This window comes from Dipodomys ordii, unplaced genomic scaffold (assembly GCF_000151885.1).
Source record: "Dipodomys ordii isolate 6190 unplaced genomic scaffold, Dord_2.0 Scaffold34, whole genome shotgun sequence".
Taxonomy (NCBI): Eukaryota; Metazoa; Chordata; class Mammalia; order Rodentia; family Heteromyidae; genus Dipodomys; species Dipodomys ordii.
The window spans coordinates 9006390-9026787 of NW_012267250.1; the positions used below are offsets into that span (position 1 = coordinate 9006390).

At 40.9% G+C, this 20398-nt stretch overlaps 1 protein-coding gene across 1 annotated transcript in view; it reads left to right on the forward strand.

Moving 5' to 3' along the window:
- The window catches only part of Cdk1 (cyclin-dependent kinase 1), a 67050-nt gene extending 51098 nt beyond the window's left edge, over positions 1-15952 (forward strand). The window contains exons 10-12 of the mRNA XM_013017049.1: positions 11059-11171; positions 13801-13805; positions 15862-15952. Coding sequence (XP_012872503.1) covers positions 11059-11171; positions 13801-13805; positions 15862-15952 — 209 coding nt within the window. The remainder of the gene's footprint in view (positions 1-11058; positions 11172-13800; positions 13806-15861) is intronic.
- The last annotated feature ends 4446 nt before the right edge of the window (positions 15953-20398 follow it).

The following is a 20398-nucleotide window of genomic DNA, read 5'->3' on the forward strand; positions in this document are numbered from 1 at the left end:
TTGACAGCCTAAGGAAAGAGACAAACAAAACCTCTGGTCAACCCTGGTCCAGGAAGGACTGAATTATTTCCCTATTTTCCTTTAGTGCTGATTCTTTGAAGTTATTGTTGTATGAAGAGGTGATTGAAGAGTCTTCAGGAAAAAAAAAAGCAAAAAGTGTCTTGAAAAGAAATAATGGAAACTTTTGTTATGATTGTGATATTTTTGTGGAGTTTTATTTATTTTTTATTATGTATTTTGCATTTTTGTATTTTAAAGGTGATGTACAGAGAGGTTACAGTTACATAAATCAGACAAAGAGTACATTTCTTTTTGAACAATATCACCCTTTTCCTTGCTCTCTCCCAATTTTTTCCTCTCATTCCTATCCACAACTTGTATAGTTCATTTTTAACATAGGGTATAGTGAGTACCACTGCTGCATTTTCTTCACCCTTTGTCCCTTCATTTCTGTGCTCCCTTACAGTCCCAAAGACAGATAAGCAAACAAACAAGACAAAAGGAAAAGAAAACAAAAACAGCAACAAAGAAAAAGGCCCTTGTTTCCATTCCTTGGAGCGCATTTTGATAAATACTACTCTGTATGATCAGATGCACATAGCTATTGTGACTTTGTGATCCTCGCCTAAGAATATTCTCCTTTGGTCTCACTCTGTGTGAACGGCAAAAGACCTGTATAATTTCTTGTGTGTTTGTTTTTGTTTGTTTGTTTTTACTATCTAGTGTGTTGACTTGCAGATTTATAGGCACATTTTATGAGGGAAGCTATGCAACTTATGTTTGTTTGGGTCTGGCTTACTTGCTTAATATAATTTTTTCTTAACAAACAAGGGCACACTAAAGCTACCAGCACAACCATGTTCACTGCAGTATTTTTTACCATAGCCAAGATATGGAATCAACTCAGATGCCCATCAAATGACAAATGATCAAGAAAATGTGGTATATATAAACAATGGAATTCTACTGATCCATTATAGAAAGAAGTATATGTACCATTTGTGGGGAAATGGAAAGACTTGCAAAAAATTATACTTTTGTGTTTTTAAAAGCTTTTTTTATTTGTACAATGTGTTATTTCTTTTCTCATTTGAAATGTTTTCTTTCAATTGCATTTTGTATTTGTAGTTTTCCTGTCCTTTCTTTGGTAGAATTCCCCTACCAAAAATAAATAAATAAAAGGAATCCTCAAAATGAACACAATTGGAACTCACAAAACTTGTGCTGCCTTCTTGTTTCACATCAGGAGGTTCAGGTACAGGTGGATTCACCACAGGGTCTAAGGGCAGGTCTTTCCAGGTCTCCCAGCAAAACCTTGCAATGCAGTTGTCTGTTAGAGGAGGGAGAGATCCCATCAGAGTGGAAGAGACTCAGTTTTTGGCCTGTGCTGGAAGCAGATTGGTATGTAAGGTTTCTACCAGAGCACAAATAAAGCTTCTTATCAGATGTCTGAAAATGATAAAAATATAAATCAAGGTACTAAATTGATAAAGGAATTGTCACCCATATTTATACTATGACAAGCGTATGCTTTCTTTCATTGCTGGTGTTTGAATTCATATCCTTTAACATGCTAGGAAGGCACTGAACAATGGCTCTAGTACTGTATTGGGCTGGTTATTATTACTTTGATGTAGAGTCATATGTCCTGTCTTGTGCACCGAGATAATGATCCTCCTATTTTTAGATTCCTGCATAGCTGAGAGTGACAAGACCATGCCATCATACTGAACTTTTTCCATTGAGATGATGTCTCCCTGCTTTTTCTGCCAAAGGTCTCTTAGACTCCTGAACTTCCTGGTTTCAGCCTTCTATACCACTGATATGATAAGTTGAGCTACTATGTGCCCAGCTAGAAAATCTTCTCCATGACAAATTCAAAAAATATATTTTAAATGATGGCTTTTATATGAATGGTAATTGTGAGATACAATATTGGGATGTAGTGGTAGAGCACCTACTTACTATGCACAAGGCCTTAGGTTCCATCATCCAGACTACAAAGTAAATTAATAAAAATTAAGGGGAAAAATAGAAAATTGTGAAATATAGTAATCAAAGACAACTGAATTAAAATTTTACGAATATTTTGGAGGTTCTCTTAGTAACCTGGTGATGGTTAGGTTAGTAAGAAACATAACACATGCACATTTATATCTTATAAATTATGTCCTTTTGCATAAAATGCACCATCTTTAAGTTTTTTCAGAAAGAAGCATTGTTATTGTCTTTTACAGTGAAGAAGATTTTGGTATTATAAAATTTACATACTAGTGGGTTTCTAAGATATTTTCATGCTTTTTTTTGGGGGGGGGGTCCGGTCATGGGGCCTGAACTCTGGGCCTGGGCACTGTCCCTCAGCTCTTCAGCTCAAGGCTAGCGCTCTACCACTTGAGCCACAACACCACTTCCGGCTTTTTTTTTTTTGTTATGTGGTGCTGAGGAATCGAACCCAGGGCCTCTGGCATGCAAGGCGTGCGCTCTACCACTGAGCCACCTTCCCAGCCCCCTTCATGCTTTCATAGTATGCGTTTTGATCATATTTTCCCCCACCATCTTCTCCTACCTTTTCCTCCCTCCCTCACATTGGTTGCTCATCTTCCTCAATTGATTCCTTTTAGATTTCATGTCTTTTCTCTTTTTAAAAAATTCTAGATTCTGCATGTGAAAGAAAAAGAGACAATTTTTGTGCTTCTGATTCTGGCTTGCTTCCTTTAATATGAGGGAACCGTTTTTCTATCCATTTTTCTGCAAATGGCATGATCTTAATCTTGTTTTGGCCTGAATAATATTCCACTATGTATATGTATCATGTTTTCTTTCCCCATTTATTTTTTGATGGACAAGTAGACTGAGATATCTATCTCTCTGGCTATCTATGGCTAGTTATTCACTGGTATATTGGCAGTGAACTGCCTTTATGTTCTTTCTAAAAATTACATTTTATTACTGTTTAGTAGTGATACAAAGGGGTTACAACTCCACATGCCAGTTTATAAGTACAATGCATCTTGATCAATATCCTCCCTTTCTTCATTCTCCTAAAAATGAATCATGAGGGAAGAATCCAAGTGTGACCTCACAGCTCTGAGTTAAGTTCAAGTACTAGCGCTGTGCGTGTGTGTGCGCGTGCCCATGCACACACACACACACACTCACATACATGTACACACACATACATATCAACATGTGAAGAAAACAGACTCAATGCTGTCAGAGATCATGTTTCCTGGGAGAACCATTCTTATTTTCTTCCTTTCCTTCTTCTTTTTTGTCTTTCTTTCTTTTTTGTCCTTCTTCTTTTTTGTCTTTCTTTTTTGTCTGTCTTTCTCTCTTTCTCTTTCTTTCTTTTTCTCTTCCTTTCCTTCCTTCCTTTCCTCTCTTTCCTTCCTTCTTTCTTTTTTGTCTTTCTTTCTTTCTCTTCTCTCCTTCCTTCCTTCCTTCTTTCCTCCCTCCCTTTCTCCCTTCCCTCCCTCCCTCCCTTTCTCCTTTCCTTCTTTCCCTCCCTCCCTCCTTTCTTCCTTTCTTTCTTTCTCTCTTTCTTTCTTTCTCTCTCTCTTTCTTTCCTTCTCTCTCTCTTTCTTTCTTTCTTTCCTTTCTTTTTTGTTCTGCCACTCCTGGAGCTTGAACTCAGAGTTTCTGCATTGTACATGAGCTTTTTTTTTTTTTTTTTTATCAAAGCAAGCATTCTACCACTTGAACTACAGCTCCATTTCTGATTTTTTTGGTGATTTTTTTGGAGATAAGAGTGTCACAAACTTCCCTGCCCAACCTTGTTTTGAACCATAATCCTTAGACTTCAGTCTCCTGAGTTGCTAGGATTATAGGTGTGAGCCACTGGCTTGGGTTCTATTTTCTTTGATACAAGTATTTGTATTATACAGGCTGTCTGTTTGTATTTTTATGTTCTGAAAGAAATCAGTAGACAAGATTATGAAGGAAAATCCATCTCCCAAGTTTTCATAGAGGGTAAGAAGGGGGACTAGGTCATTCGTTCTCCAAGGCTAAATAGTCCTCAGAAACTTGAGGCCTTGAAGGAACTATCTGCTGGCTCTTCTCTAAAAACTACTCCTTACAAAATAACCTTCCCTGCCCCTGAATGACCTGGGCTGGTTGCCTCATAAGCAATAGCAGTTGCCTCCAATTTTTCTGGGTTTTTCTTCTTACAAAGTTGCTACAAAGACAAGAACTCTAAGCAAGCCATCCCTGCATGGCTTTGTCTCTGTCCAACCAGGGAAGACTGCTTACGTTGGCGTGAGAGTGGTCCCAGAGGTCCAATGAGCAACTGAAAACAAACATGTGCTGAGAGTTTAAAATCGAATTAAGCAAATGATCTCTTATTTCAAAAGAAAATAAAAATTAAGATTTTCTTGACACATTCTGGCATTGCTTTAAGGAGAGGGTAAGGCATTGGAATGGCCTGGGGTGGAGGAAGCTAAAGAATGGTCTGGAAGCCTCTGAAAGCAGAGGTAACCAGGGAGAGTAAGAGGGAGGCTAAATCGACACCATCCCCCAGGTCACGATGACCTGTTTGCGAAAGGGAAGTGAGATGGGAGGATGAGAATGCATGTGACACAAATGCATAAATAAAAAATGGCTGAGGCCAGGACTTCGTTGACTTTCACAAGCTCATAAATCACTAGGGATCTTGTGAAAAGAGACTTCTGACTCAGCAAGACTGAGAGAGCGTAAGAGCCTGCATTTATTTCCAGCAAGCTCCTGGGATGTTGAGGCTACTGGCCCACAGACCATACTTTGAAAAGTGAGGGTTTAGAAGCTGGAGAGGACACAAAAGGAACTCTTGAGGGCTCTGAGCAGCCATGTCTGGCTGGGGAGGGACTTCTTAGTGACATAAGAAAACATTTGATCAAATAAATAATGGGCCATCTGTTTAGAGCCATGGTGTTTGGGAAATTGTGTGGTGTGGTGCAAAAGATGAGGATTTTGAGACACAGCTGCATGTTTTGAATCTCAAAGAGATGGGTGCTTATCTTGTAGAGAACTAGAGGCTTGAAGAGTTTAACTTCTCCTGGGCAGTTCCTTTTTTAGTCTGCTGGCCAAGGGCCTCCTTCATGCTTGAGAAGTGGCCAAGGTGTCAGTGGAAATGGCTCATTGCCACACTCCTGGCCAGGCTGAGGGAGGCCTCCTGCTCAGATTCATTTGCCCAGAAAGGGAGGATGGTTTGCAAGGCCAAACTTCCAGCCTGCAATGCACTCTGGATCCTCAGACTGTGTCTTGGCCCCTTCCCATAATGAGATTGACTTTCTGGTCTATGCTATCAGTGCTTCACACCCTCAGTACTCAAAAAGTCTGGTCCATGGATCAGTGATGTCTGTGTTGCCTCATTAGAAATGCAATCTTTGACTCCCATCTCAAAGTTTCTAAATTAAATTGACATTTCAGGAAGAGTCCAAGATGATGATGTGTGCCTGAGAAAGTTCGAGAAACCCTGCCTTACATAACACTTCACCCACTCCAGGCCAGGGAAAGGGGATCAATGAATAAATTAAACAAATGCTTACAGGCAATGTTCTGAGCACCTTTCAGATATTAACTCTGAGAGTAAGCCATCAGACACATCATTGCCTATTTTTCTTGCCTAGTTGCTTATGCCAGAGTCATCTTTTAGTATCCAGGAAGGTGATAAGAATAGCTGTCATGTACAGCTTACACACTTATCTGGCCATCTGTGAGGTACCTGGAGCCACTATTTGGGGTTCAGTATAAAGCAAAGCTTAACAGGGGAAGATTTGTGTGTGAAGTAACTCATATTCTAAACTAGCCCTTCCGATGCATCTTAGCTTTCTGGGTCTAATAGTGATTCTTTCCCAGACATGAGCTGGTAGATTGGCTTCCACCCTCTCTCTTTCTCTCCCTTCATTTTTAGAATTAAAGAAGGAAAGAAAAAGGTTAATTTAAACCTCAATGCCAACAAAAATGATGAGTCTCTGGAGGAGAAATCCTGAGAGGGTCGCCCTGGGAAATCCAGAATCTTATATGAATGTTACCACCTAGGGCAGAGATTTTAGGGCTTGGACTCTGGAGAAGGAGTTCCTGGGTTCAAATCCAAAGCTATCACTTACTAGTTGTCTTGATCTTGAATTAGCTATGTAATATTTTTCTACCTCAGTTTCCCCATATTTGAAAGTGATGTATAAAACACAAGAAGCCTACCTTATTCACAGATTTGTCACATAATGTTTTGGCCAAAAATAAATAAAGGAGGAAATAATAAATATCAAAAGAAAATTCAAAAACAAAATAAATTTAAATTTTTGCTTGTATGTCACACAGCTCAGCTAATGTGGAGAAGGGTTCAGTGAGTTCCACAGTATCAGTAGTTGTGTTAAGGGTATTGTGCAATCTGTTGTGTGTTTCTTTGCCCTTCATTTTTTAAAGGAAATATGTTAATAGTAGTATTATTCACAATAGCCAAAATCTACCAACAGATAGCCATCATCAACAGATTAATAGATAAGCAAAATCTCTCGCTCTCTGACACACAAATATTCAGTTTTAAAAGAAAGCAAATTCTGATACATGCTATAACATAGATGAGCCTGAAGGACATAAGTCTGAGTGAAATAAGCATTCAAAAATAAACCAACCTCAATCAAGCAAACATGCATGGTTTTACTTATGCTATGAAGGGGTTTCACTCATAGAACAGAAAGTAGATGGTGGTTGCCAGGATCTGGTGGCGGGGAGGAGGGGGCAGGAATGGGAGTTGTTTAATGGGTACATAGTTTTCCTTTTGTAAGATGAAAAGAGTTTTGGAGATTGATTGCACAACCACAGAAACTCTAATGAATTATACACTTAAAAAAAAAAGGTTAAGAGCTGGGATCTGGTGGCTCATGCCTGTAACCCTAGTTATTTAGGAGGCTGAGATCTGAGGTTTGAGGTTAGAAGCCAGTCTGGATAGGAAAGTCTGTGAGACTTTTATCTCTAATGAACGAATAAAAGCTGGAAGTGGAGTTGTGGCTCAAGGGGTTGGGTGTAAGCCTTGAATGATAAAGTTAAGGGACAATACCCAGGCCAAGTTCAAGCCCCTATACTGTGCACACACACAAATAAAAGGGTTAAGATGGTACAATTTGGGTTATGTGAGGTTTTTTAATTATCTTTATGTAGTTGTACAAAAGGTTTACCATTTAACATGTTAGTTTATCATTCTTTTCATTATTTCCCCTGCGGTTTCCCAACCAAACCCTTCCCCTCAGTTTTCCTAGTTTCATGGGATATTTTGCCCTTCATTTTGTGAAAATATGCCTCCCCTAATTTACTTTCCCACATAAATTGAAAAAAAAATCTTTTCAATTCTCAGAAGAGATCATCAAGAAGCCCTTGGTACTTAGAGGATGAAGGTTACTAAATATTTCTTTGTGCCTTGTTGTAGATTCTCCCATGGTTTATATCATTTAATGCTGCACACCAGCCCATTTTCCAAATGAGAATGCAGAGGCTGGGGTCCTGTTGCAGCAGCATGGTTGGTGTGTAAACTTCTGTGCATCTGGTACCACATCTTGCATTGTCTCTTTCCCAGAAAATAGAGCCCAACTGATCTTCCCACTCTGAACACTTAGGACCCTCAATGGAATCCATTGTCACAATATTTCTTGAGAAATCCTATGGCTGGAAACTGGCCAGAGTGGACGTTAGCAGTCACTTTTGCAGTGGCACTTATCCAGTGTGGGAGAATACTGTGGGAGCACCTGAGGGAGAAGGTCTCTGTGTACCTGGGATCATCTTGAGCTTCATCTCACAGCTTCATGGTTTCCAAGGCAATGTGGCCTAGAAACTCAATGCCCTGCCCCTCCTGGCCCAGTCTGATGCCCAGACCAAGTTAGAAGCCTTTCAGTTAAGTAAACAAGACCACTTCAAAATGTGTGTAAACCATTTTACAAAATCAATTTTGCACCTCTGGCAACAAAGCTTGTGGCATTAAGGAAATTGGAAGAGGTCATGAATAATGGAGATCACACTCAATGACTGGGGAGAGAACAACATGGTGTGGCGGGAGTGCAGTTTTGTTATCAGAGCTCTTCAGAGTGAAACATTCAATAACACAAATACACCCTGGGAAAGCTGCTCCTCCATGGGATTCCAGACAGGGCAGAGGCCCTGGAGGTGGCTCCGAGGACAGTGCTCTTGCACACGGCAGGGGGTGCTGCTCACTCCATAGAAATGGTGGAGTCTCCACATCTGGCTTCTACTGGAGAGGATCCCAGTAAACAAATGGGGTCTCAGGGAAATGAGAAGCACTCTTGTTTAATGTAAGAAACAGCTTTTTGACAACCTGAAGCTTCCAAAACATAGCATGGTTTGGTATGGAGAGCAGGGAGCTGTCTAACTTCAAAATTATTTAAGAAGAGGCCATGTAGAGATGGGTTAGGATGTCCAGAGAAGGAGGCTATTCAGCACTGCATTTGCCTAGAGACCTCAGAAATTGCAAATTTTCCAAAAATAAGAGTAAGTAGATAAAAGGGTAGTTATCCATGAAATTCTGATGATCAGTTCCTTTGGAGAGCCAGCCACATTTAAATAGATTGGACCATCTCCAAGTCTCCCTGGCTTAGGGGGTTTAAAGAACACCCCATTAGCCTTTACGTGCATTTTTGACTGGCTTGTTCCAGCTGTAGATACAGCCCAGGTTATTTTTTAGGGTCCCCAGTTGTTACATTGAAACGCTAATCCATCCTCTTATGTTGAGTTATCCTGCTTGTTGATGACACCTGTCTTCAGGCTGCTTGAGGAATACACCTCACTTCTCTGGTCATCAAGACTGGATGGCTGATGGTCAAATGCTTTATATATTTAAATAGACTATTTCCCCCAAAGAAGGTCAGGAAGGCAGTTGGGCTGTGAGAAACATTTAGAAATTACTGTCCAAGGGGAAGAGAGAAAGCTCTGATTTGGAGTGTTTCTAATCCTTATGGTGTAAATACTCCCATCATGACTGATTTCAAGGTATCAACTTGATGTTCATTGACTTGAAAATTTTCTGAAAATTTAATAATTAGTGCTCTCAATGCATCTATTGAGAGCAACAGCTATGACACGCCACTAAGAAGGAATTTCTCTTTTGTGCCTGTCATTCAGGGGCCTCCTGTTTGTGACTAGAAATCATTACAAAACCAGTTGCTTGGTTTCTATTTGTATCATTTTTTTTTCTGTAAGAGATCAGACCAAAATTCTTAGAGTAGTGTGGGAAAGGGAAGTAAAAATTCTCCTAGTACTTCTTCACCTACCTATCTTACAACACACACACACACACACACACACACACACACACACACACACACACACACACCACAGTACAATGCTTTTCTGATTCTAGGCAAACTCACAATTTCAGGATGGACTTTCCTATGGGTATAAGATTTTTGCAGGTAGATACCTCCCTCTAAGTTAAGTGTAAGTGTATCTGGCTCAACAGAATTTCACAGAGAGCTTTAAAATATATAGAAGGTTGGTTGTCCCTTTCTTCAGTAATGATGACTTAGAAACATCTGTAATTTTCAAAATTTCCTTGGGTGAGTCTAATGCTGAAACATCTTGGTGGAGTTACTATACCCTTGGTGCTTTGAAGAAAGGTTAGAGAGCATAACTCATAATGGTTTTTCCAGAAGAGTCAAAGCTATCATGTCCTGTCATTACATAATTCCCAATGGATTCTAAGGAAAGGAACAAAGACTCCCAGGGCTGTGACTGGACCTTCTTTTTGGCTGCAGCAGGGCAGGCTTAAAAAGCAAATGGTCAACATAGCACACTTCAAGGCAGCTGCTAGGCCAGAGAGTGACAACTGCTTCAGTTAAATAACTCTCAACCATATGGCCTTGATGACAACCACCCTGTTCAGTGGGCTGTGATTGGACTATCGTTAGGCTCTTCTACCTCTGCTCTCCTTCCCAAGTCATACTCTAGGTCTTGGAATCCTACTGAGAAGCTTGCTGCTCAGAGGCAGGCTTGGGTAATAGATTTCCCCAAAAGGTAGAGGAATTCTCTTCTGGCCTAGACCACAGTCTGATAAAAGAACTAAGGTAGATAAGGTAGGAAGAGATGGATGATAAAAGTGGACCTACCTGCTTTGTTTTTGCTATGCTGCTTTGGCACTCATAATTCATATAAAAGACTTTGTCATTGACCATGAAGCCACTTGTTTTATTGGCAATTGTGTTAGGAGCTGGGGTCAGTCATATGAACCAAAAAGTACATGTCCTTGGGTGAAAGCAGTTGGCCCAAACTAAGAGAGGTGCTTTGTACTCCACGACAGTAAACTAATCCATTATGTTTTATTTGGAAAAGACAAATATACAGCAGACAGTGATGGGGTGAATCTGCTAACTCTGTCACCCCACAACCTACACCATGACTGTAATCCAATGGAATCCAGTTCTGAGAGAAGTGAGACTTGGTCACCTCTATCTGTTTCCTTCCCCGATTGCATGCCAACAGAATCTTTGTAATGGAACTCTTATTGCTAGGAGCTCTAGATTCTGTATTCTCTCTTGTGGCTCTGTGGAATTTACTGATTGAAATTTCACCTCCAGTCTTAATTCATCATCCCCAAGTCTATAAAGTTGATCACAATTCTCCCAATTCTCCTATGTCACAGTGTCATAGGTGAAAACTCGGAGGCCTGTTGTGAGGAAGACTTAGAGAAATCATGTTGCATGTGGGAAGAAGTCATTGGGGGGCACAGGAGACAGTGAACAGTGTTTGTAAATTCTCCAGTCATTTCTCAGTGCAGGTCTCTTTACCCCTGAACTTGCCTTCTTCTTGTGATGCCTTCCTCTAAGTTTCCAGTGTGTTCTGTGCCCCACTTGCTCCTTTCTATGACCTAGGATTTCCTACTGGATTTCACTTATGCCTCCTAAAAATCTAGAGGTGGGTTTCCAGGATCTTCTCTTCAATTTCTGCATCTCTTGCTATGGTAATTGCTCCTAAAGTGCTGTTTCCTGAATAGGGGTTAGTAAGGAGGCACCTACCATCAACTGGCCTCTCTCTCTCTCTCTCTCTGTTTTTGTCTATCTCTGTCTCTGTTTCTCTCTTCAGATAGCGAAATGAGGCCCCAGAGCCCACACAGACCAGACTCAGCAGTCATCTACTGTCCTGTAACCGCAGATTACACCAGTGAACTTTGGACAACTCCAGAATCCCATTCCAAGGTAAACTTTAGCCAATCAGTGAAGTGGAAATGTGATGCACATTTTACTTAAAGGAACCTGAAACTTGATGCTGAAGTTCAGTGTACATAGTGATAAGAAGGCTTTGTTGATGAGAGAGACAGTGTGCAGATACAGATACAAGCAGGGAACAGAAGGGTTCTGCATAATCAGAGGGGATTAGGGTGAATAGCAATCTGACATACCTAAGGGTAAGGGACATGATGTAAGGCATAGAAACCAACCTTGGACTCAATAACCCCAGTAGAATTCTCTGTGTCCTGCAATAAGTCACGTACATTTTATGGCCATCAAGGTTTTGACAAATAGATGCAGAGTGTAAATGAGGTGTTGGATGAGTCCTGAAATGAGTACAAATCCTGCTCCAATACTTCTGGTGCAAACTTAGTAAAATATTTAGCATCTGTTTTCTTGAATGAGAAGCTTCATAAAAGAGCCAATTTTAGATTTCAAATAGCTGGGTTTCCAGTCCTACCTTGTGCACTTATAACACTAAGAGGGTTGTTGTGAGGACAGTCAGGCTCAGTGAGTAAAAAACAAAAGTTGCTTTATGCTTGAGGAATTGTCTAGTTGGTCTTTTCAGATCCTAATTGGTGGAAAACATAACAGAAGCAGCCAAAATAGGGTCAAGGTTTCAGTTCTATGTGTTGTCGAGTGCCCAACAATCCTGATTTCCAGGATTCATTGGTGGAATGGGAAGCCTTGGCTGAGGCCAGGGACTAAATGAGGGCCTTTTGCTGCTGCTCAAACTCAGATCTGAGCCCCTGCCTTCAGAGCTGGCTCAGAGATGGGCAGAAGATGGCTCACATCTCTCTTGCTAGTAGAGAGGTGAAGGCCCACAAGAGAATGGGAGCCTGAAATTTCCTGTTGAAGCCTTGACCTAAAGATTCATGGCCCTGTAGTACTTCAAGATAGAGAAATCAGAATGGAAAAACTTGGTCCAGTGCTGCCACCAATCATTCATCTGATGCTCAGATGAAGAAGAGTGGGCTGAGAGAGGGACTTTGGAGTTGAAGTCACCCTAGTTCTGCACCAATTTGGAAAGTTGTGTCCTTAGGAGCTATGTTTGTGTCCTCTCAACTAGTCTCCAGTGTGAATAATATTTGGACATGGGATCTTTGGGAGGTAATTAGGTTATGAGGATGGAGTCTGAATGATGGGTGCAACTCTTTTATAAGAAGATACAGGAGACTTTACTTCCTCTCTCATAAAAGCCAAGAGTCAAGCATCTGAAAATTTATAGTAGTGCCAGATGCCTAAGAGTTAGTGATTTTTTGGTTATTTTGGGTCCGGTTGTGGGGCCTGAACTCTGGGCCTGGCGTTGTCCTTCAGCTCTTCAGCTCAAGGCTAGCACTCTACCACTTGAGCCTCAGCACCACTTCCGGCTTTTTTCTTATGTGGTGTTGAGGAATCAAACCCAGGGCCTCGAGCATGCAAGGCAAGTGCTCTACCACTGAGCCACCTTCCCAGCCCGAGTTAGTGATTTCTTAAATTAAAAAAAGTTAGTGATTTCAATAAAAAGAAATAGTCTGCCTGCTTTAGGAAAGATTGCCCTGGGAAAAAGGAGAACTTCTTTCTCTTCAACATTACCTATGGTATTCACCACTGAAATAGGGCTCTCTACTAAGTGCCCCTATCCTTTTTCTCTACAGCATCCTCTGCATACCCACCTTTGTCCACATTAGAATCAGGAAAAATAGAATCTCTAGAGAGTAGCTGAGGTGGCAGCCAGTCCACAAGACTGGCTTAAAAGTACAACAATGAGTGCTGGTGGCTCACATCTGTAATCCTAGTTACTCAGGAAACTGAGATCTGAGGATTACGGTTCAAAGCCAGCCTGGCAGGAAAATTCTTGAGACCCCTCTCTCCAATTAACCACCAAAAAACAGGAAGTTACCCTAAGGTTCTAAGAGATAGAATACTAGCCTTGAGCAAAAGAGCTCAGGGATAGTGACCAGGCCCCAAATTTCAAGCCCTATGGCTGACAAAAAAAAAGTGGAACAATGAGCTTACCAAGAGGCTATCAAAAAACTGTTTACAGAGAAGAAGATATGTGGGAGGCCAAGTTGCTGCTTCTTGTTCTGATTGTGACATAGACAAGCAACACTGGTGGGGGTCATGAGAGAATGTCAAGACTCAGATTCTATCTCTGAGCAGAGGTAGCTGCTTCTCATTTCTTGCATGAGTGCTTTGGACCTCCTTGGAGAAGATGGTTTTAGACAAGAAGATGGTTTCTGACAGAAACCGAGGCCAGTGGATTGGAACATCCAAGGAGGAAGAAGACCACTGCTTGAAGCTTTGTGATCCTTAGGACAGACCTTGGACTAACCTTTGTCCATCTACATCCCTTCAATACCATTTGATAGATGAAGAAACCAAGAGTTAGAGATTATCATTTACCCCGTTACCCTGTTCTTAAGTGATTTGGATTTGAACCCAAGCCTGATTCCTAAAGTTTTCATACCAACCCTACTGCCTCTCATCATTATTACATAAAAAGGGAGATATTTTAAAACCATTGGTCATTAGCACCTGTCCTAGTTATTACTGCTGGATTACAGTCCACCCCAATTCTTAGTAGAATATAAGAACCATTTTATTATGTTCACAGATTCTGTGAGTCAAAAATCTGGAGAGAACACAGCAGGGCCAGGTTGGGACATTCCTCAATATTTTGGGCCTTCTGAGGGAAGGTTTGTAGCCAGTAGAGAAAGAAAGGCAAAAGTCATCTGCTTGTATCTACAGTCACATTTTGGGGTGGTCCATGTTGGATTTTGGCTAAGTAAAATTGTTCATAGGAACACTTCTGCCATATCTTTCCCTGTGGTCTCCTCTGAGATCATTCAGGTTTTTGTTCTTTCTTTTCCTCTCGTTTTCTTTTTGTGCTGGCAGTGGGGCTTGGACTCAGGGACTGGCTGTTGTCTCTTGTTTTTTTTTTTTTTTCTTTTCACTCAAGGGTGGCATTCTATTACTTGAGCCACAACTATACTTGATCCTCAGATCTCAGACTTCTGAATAGCTAGGATTACAGGTGTGAGACATCAGTATCTGGCTTCATTTGAGTTTTCTTAGAGCATGGTAGCTGGGTTCCAAAAGTTAGTGTTCCCAGAGAGAAGGTAGAAATGCATAGCATTGTTTTGATGCAACCTTAAAAGTCATATGATGCCACTTCCACTGCATTTTGTTATTTGAGGAAGCTAATAGGTGCAAATTCAGGTTCTCTTTCAAAGGAAAAGGGTGTCCAGGTCACTTGGTCAAAATAGCATGTGCCCCAGTAGCTTGGAAATGAAAAATTTGATGGTTTTCTAGAGCTAACTTTTGATTGGAGGAGGAGAAGAAAAGTAGGAAGGAAGCCTTGGGAAATGCTCTATGTCCATACAAGGAAGGAACCCCTGAGGTAGAGTCTGAGCTGAGAGCAAGGAAGTAAAGTTCCAGTGCCTTACTTCATCAGTTGACATTGTTTTCCACATGAAGTGTTATTACCAGAGCTTGCCACCTGACCTTTCTTCCCAAGTCCTGGATCCACTCACATTTAGTCAATTGAAGCCCCAACATCTTACTCAGGACTCACTATCCAGACAGCTGCTTCTCCAAGTGGGACAGTCAAGGATGCTTTAGAATCTTCAGCAGTCTGAAGATTATGGGCCAGCTTGGATAAGGCTTGGATGTTTTCTTAATGGCTCTCCACATGGGAAGCAACCTGTTGAAAGCCTTATCCTCCTACTGTCCACACAAAATCTACTTAGTAGAGGGCCATCTGAAGTTAATGGTCTTTGGTTCTTCACAAATAACAATAATAGCAGCAATAGCCACAGTCTTATTTTCAGTAGAGATACCAAAGATCCTAAAAACAATACAACATCATTGTGTCAGAATGTCTGTATTCTTATTGTGCATGGGGTCTTCTGTGATTTTTCTTGACCATCTTCCTCCTTTCTTCACCCCTCTCTCTCTGGCTATTAGATCCCCTTAACAATTGTCTTTTACACTTGTTGTGTGCCTGCACATGCTCTTCCCTGGAACTTTGGAAGCTGTTTCTCTGGGTATTTTGCTTGCCTTACTCCTTTGTTTAACTCATTTGGGGAGAACTTTAGTCAACATCCCTGCCTAGGTGTTAGCCAGTGTGAGCCACATACATGCATGTGTGCATGCGTGTATGTGTAGACATTTCCTAATGATTCCAGCCCCTAGCTATTGAGTCACCCCTGGCTTTCCAGTCGTAGAGGAGGTGGAATGGGGATAACTACCTCTGCCATGTCCTCTGCAAATAATGAGTCACTTAATTCAGGACTCTACTCAAACAGCACCTCCCTAGAAAGAACACCCCTGGCTACCTTTGTCTATGATGGTATCTTCAATCATTCCATCCTCTCCTTTAAAATAATAACGATTATCTGATAAAAACACATAGTGGTTGGTTTTCACTGCATGCCCCCCACTATGGGAAGCAAACTCCATAGGGACGTTGGTACTTAGAGAAGTGTCCAGTACATATTAATGCTTTTTTTCTTCCTTTACAATGCTGGGGATGGAATCCAGGGTCGTGGGTATACTAGGCAAGTACTTCTACCACTGAACTATATCCCCAGCTCCAGTGTAATGACTATTTGCTGGATGAATGATCACTACCTAGATAATTTTCCTATTAGTCCTTTTAAATCCTTTTTCCCAGAGCTATGTCAAATACTCAGGAATCTGTCCTCGAATATGACTGTGACTCGGAATCACTATCAGCACAAGCAGGCATTGCTGATTTGAATTAGCAGATGAGATGGAAACTTTTCCATAGTTGATCTATAATATTAATTTTGGTTTATTGTCTTGCCATTATTTGGGAGCATAAAAACCAGATACTAGATGCCCTCTAAAACCAGAGACGAAGTCTCATACTATTTTGAGCTCATAGAAGTTCAAAAAGTCCTGGATGAATTGAAATGGTTTGTGGTGATTCTCAGATCAAGCCTTTGGCAGGGAAGGAGGAAGGCTGAGTCAACATCTGATCCCCAGGCTTCCTGAGATAAGAAGTAGATAATTGGCTCCATGCTGGTAGAAGAGATTTCCAGGACTGAAGAAGCCACCCCCTGGCAAAATATAGTGGCTGAAATCTTTCTGGTGCCAGGGATTTAAGGTCATAGAGTTTGAATTTCTGTGATGTTTAAATGACGGGTGTTTTCTGCCTGCCTTGTCAGAAAACATCTTCCTTTGCATCATCTGTTTACATGTGGTGTGATGTTGGTCAAAAGGAATTTCTACATGGATGCTTAGAAGCAGAGCTCAGACTTGGGAGGGAGGAAGTGAGATGGGGAAAGTGATACATATTCTCCAGATGTAAGAATCAAAGAGACCTTTGGGTAGTCTTGTTTAGGAAAAATGATATCTAGAATTTTCTTCAGACCTGGATCTGATCTCCTGGGTAGATTTTTGGCTCATGACATTATTTTGTTGTTATTTGGATTTCTGAGACACCGAATCCCTATGTAATCCAGGCTGGCCTCAAATTTATAGTCCTCCCTCTTCCTCCTGAGTGCTGGGATTATAGAAGTATACCACCATATCTGGCACATAACATAGAAACAGTTTTTCATGTCTGTCATCTGAGGGTTTTGCTTCCACCAAGTATTTTTTAAGACAGAAGTGTTATATTCCAACTGGTACGAATGTCATCATTTCTGCTTTAGGAATTACATAGTCACAAAGAACATCCCCATTGAAACAGAGGTGAATTCCATTTTTGGAAAGAGCTAGTTACAATACAGGTAACCTTCACACATACAAACATAATTTACTCTATTACTAAGATATCTACCACTCAGAAACAGCTCAACCTGTAAAGAAAATGAAATGACACCTCACCAGGATGAGTTCAGATATTTACTTTCTCTACTTTTTCTCAGGAAATTGCAAGATGATCTATGGATCAATAAAACTATTTTATTCTGCACAAGTGTTTGAATAAAGCCAGAAAAAAAAGATTCAACAAGCCAGGCTGCTTACAATTTGGAAAGCTGAAAGAATGCTCTGATTAAAAATAGGAGTTAGGCTTAGATTCCAGTATTCAAAGTAGTAACAGAATATTAATGTCTTCTTAAAGCAGACTCTGATCACGTGGTCCCTTGGATTCTCACTGTATTCTAATCCAACTCAGTGATGGTGTGACAGGGTTGAGTAAGACTTCCCAAACTTCCCTCTCCCTACTTGGCTTCTTATCCTTCCTAGTCTCCTCCACCTTTGTTGATCACATCCCAAAGGACTAACTACAGAAACCACTTGCTTATGAATCTTCATCCAGGGTCTGCTTCTGAGAAACTCACTGTACTCCCTGTAAAAAATTAATGTTGTGAGAATGGAATGAGATAAATTCTCACAAAACACAGATATCACACAGCCATAACACATATTTAAAAGCATTACATTTTGTCAGTATGGTTTCTTCACCAGTGTTTTGAACTCTGGTGTGGTGGTATCAAGACTTGGAACACTGGTCTCCCCAGTCAGCTGAGGTAAAGAAACATGTTAATGAAACTGAGCGAGCTTGAGGTCTGTTCATCAAGGTATTCTATGCAAATATAAGCAAAATAAGTAACTAGCAGTAAATAACATTTGTTGGAGAGACAGTTTGCATAATATCATAACAACAGATTGTTGACCTATTCTCTAAGAGTTAAAAACTTCAAATAGTTGACCATTTACATTGAAGGACAGATTTTTCAAGCAATTGCTCAGGTATATAAAGTGGGAAGACAACTACCTTGATGGCAGGGGCAGTGGGGCTTAAACATGCCATTGGGGGTGAAGGATGAGAGAGCAATCAGTGGTCGACAGAAGAGAAGTCCATGTACACAGATGGAGGTCTCTGGTGTGCCCTCGGGAGCAGGAAACTAAGAGAAAAGGAAACATTATGTTCTAGAGAACATCTTTTTAGGACTTCTGAGGGACAGTTTGGATAAGCTACAGAATTAGTATTAGCAGCTTGGTTTTTCTTTCGATTTCACATGTGAAACAACAAAACACAGAAAGCAACCTTCAGCACATGTGTGCAAATGTACTAGGAAGTTTCCCCAGAGTTTGGAGGTGTAATTAACAAATAAAAATTGTACATATTTATGCTGTACCCACATACATTGGGAAGAATTTAAATCAGCTAGGGAATCTTTTAAACATAGGAAAGCAAGAGTCTGAATATTCAAGGGGTCCCTGAGAAGTCACCTTGGCCTCTTGTCTCTCATGGGTGTCAGAAGATACAACCTATCAAAGGGAGATGGGACAGAATAATAACTCACTCCTATAGGTCATAACTTTCACCATCATGCAAGCCTCTATGAGCCTCTCAGGTGGCAGAAAGCTAAACTTAGTTTTCTCCTCTTGCTATTCAGAGGACAGAAAGTCTCTGGGCTGGGTCAGAGCCTGCCAGATCTTTATGACTTTGAATTCTGCTGAATCATGTTGCTTTAATCCTGGGGAAAGAACGATTTTTCCTAACAGAACACCTAGTCCAGTGTTCCCACATGAGTCCATTGCCTTAGAAGGTTTTGATTCATTCCAGAACAGGAATCCATTCTTAGATCTTGACCCTAGGGCATGTATAAAGAGGTTCACTGTATTGCTCCAAGGCTGGGAATTGATTAGTGGCTCTATCACTAATGGGATGGGCGGTGGCGGGGGGGGGGGGGGGAAACAAATATACTGGATTTAGCATATTGAACACTAGGCAGCCAGAGAAGGCAAAAGACAAGATGCAAACAGTGTAACATAGTTAGGTTTCCAAGCCAATATGGAGTCAGGAAAGTAGATAACAGTGTGGAATTTTAATGGGGCACCCTTTGCATAACTATGCATATGAAACAAAACTGTATGAAGGATGCTCACATCTTTAAAGGCAAATATTGAACATAATGCAGGCGTGGGAATTAGGGAAGAGGAGGAAACAAAATAAAAAAAGAAAAGAAAAGGTGTCTTGCACTGACTGAGGAAGACAAATGTCTTTTCTTTCTTGCGATTGTTTCTAACACATTTATAAGATGATTTCTTTGTTGTTTTGTATGTCCCTTCCCCACAATATAACCCCTGCTTTCACTATATTTGATGTCAGTATAATTTGTGGAGGGGAAGGGAAAAAACAAATCGTTTAAATAGGGATACAGGTGGACCCATTGCAACAAAGAGATGTACAAGATGTTATGTTGAAAAATGAACTTTACAACTTTGGCCAGGGTGGGGGGGGGGAAGCTGAGAAGGGATGGGAAGGGGATACAAAGGAGGAGGCAACAATGCTTGATAAGAAATGTACTCATTACTGTGATCATGTAATTGTATCCCCTCTGTACGGTATTTTCACAATTAAAAAAATTCTGTTTTATGGTCAAAAAAAAAGAATTGAGGAGTATGACTTCTATGATTTAAATGTCCCCCTCTCAACTTAATCTCCCAATTCATATGGTATTTGAAGTGGGGTCTTGGAAAATAACTAGACAAGGTTGGATATGCCCCCATGGTGGGACTGGTGGCTTTGTGAAAAGAGGTTGGGCCAGCTGAGCTGGTGAATACTGCTTTGTCACCATGTGATGACCTCCACCATGTTAAGGTGTAGAAGATGGTGGACAGCCATGGTACCAATGCTCTTCCACTTCTCAGGTTCCAGAACCATGATCCAGAGACCCTCACATTCTTTATTCCGACTATGGTTATCCACTTACAGCAACAGCAGAAGAAACAAATGAACACAATCATTAACTAGAATTTCTGTGTCTAATCTTTAAATAAAAAAAAATAGGGCAGGGAAGGTGGCTCAGTGGTAGAGCGCTTGCCTTGAATGCATGAGGCCCTGGGTTCAATTCCTCAGCACCACATAAACAGAAAAGGCCAGAAATGGCACTGTGGCTCAAGTGGTAGAGCGCTAGCCCTGAGCTGAAGAGCTGAGGGACAGCGCTAAGTCCCAGAGTGCAAGCCCCACAACCATCAAAAGAAAAGAAAAGAAAAAGATTGGGAGCATTAAAAAGAAAGCATTTTAATGATTTAGAGGTTCAGCCAACTTAGGCCTGGTAATAGTCCAACATTATTAGAACCATGGAATTCTCCTCCTTCCCATGTTCTCATCCACAGATTTTCCCTTAACAACTCTTGTTCAGTTCCTTTCACTCCCTTTCACTCCCCTCTGCTCTCCCCCCTCTCTCCCCCTTTCTGATTTTTGTTGAAACAGTGTTTCACGGTGC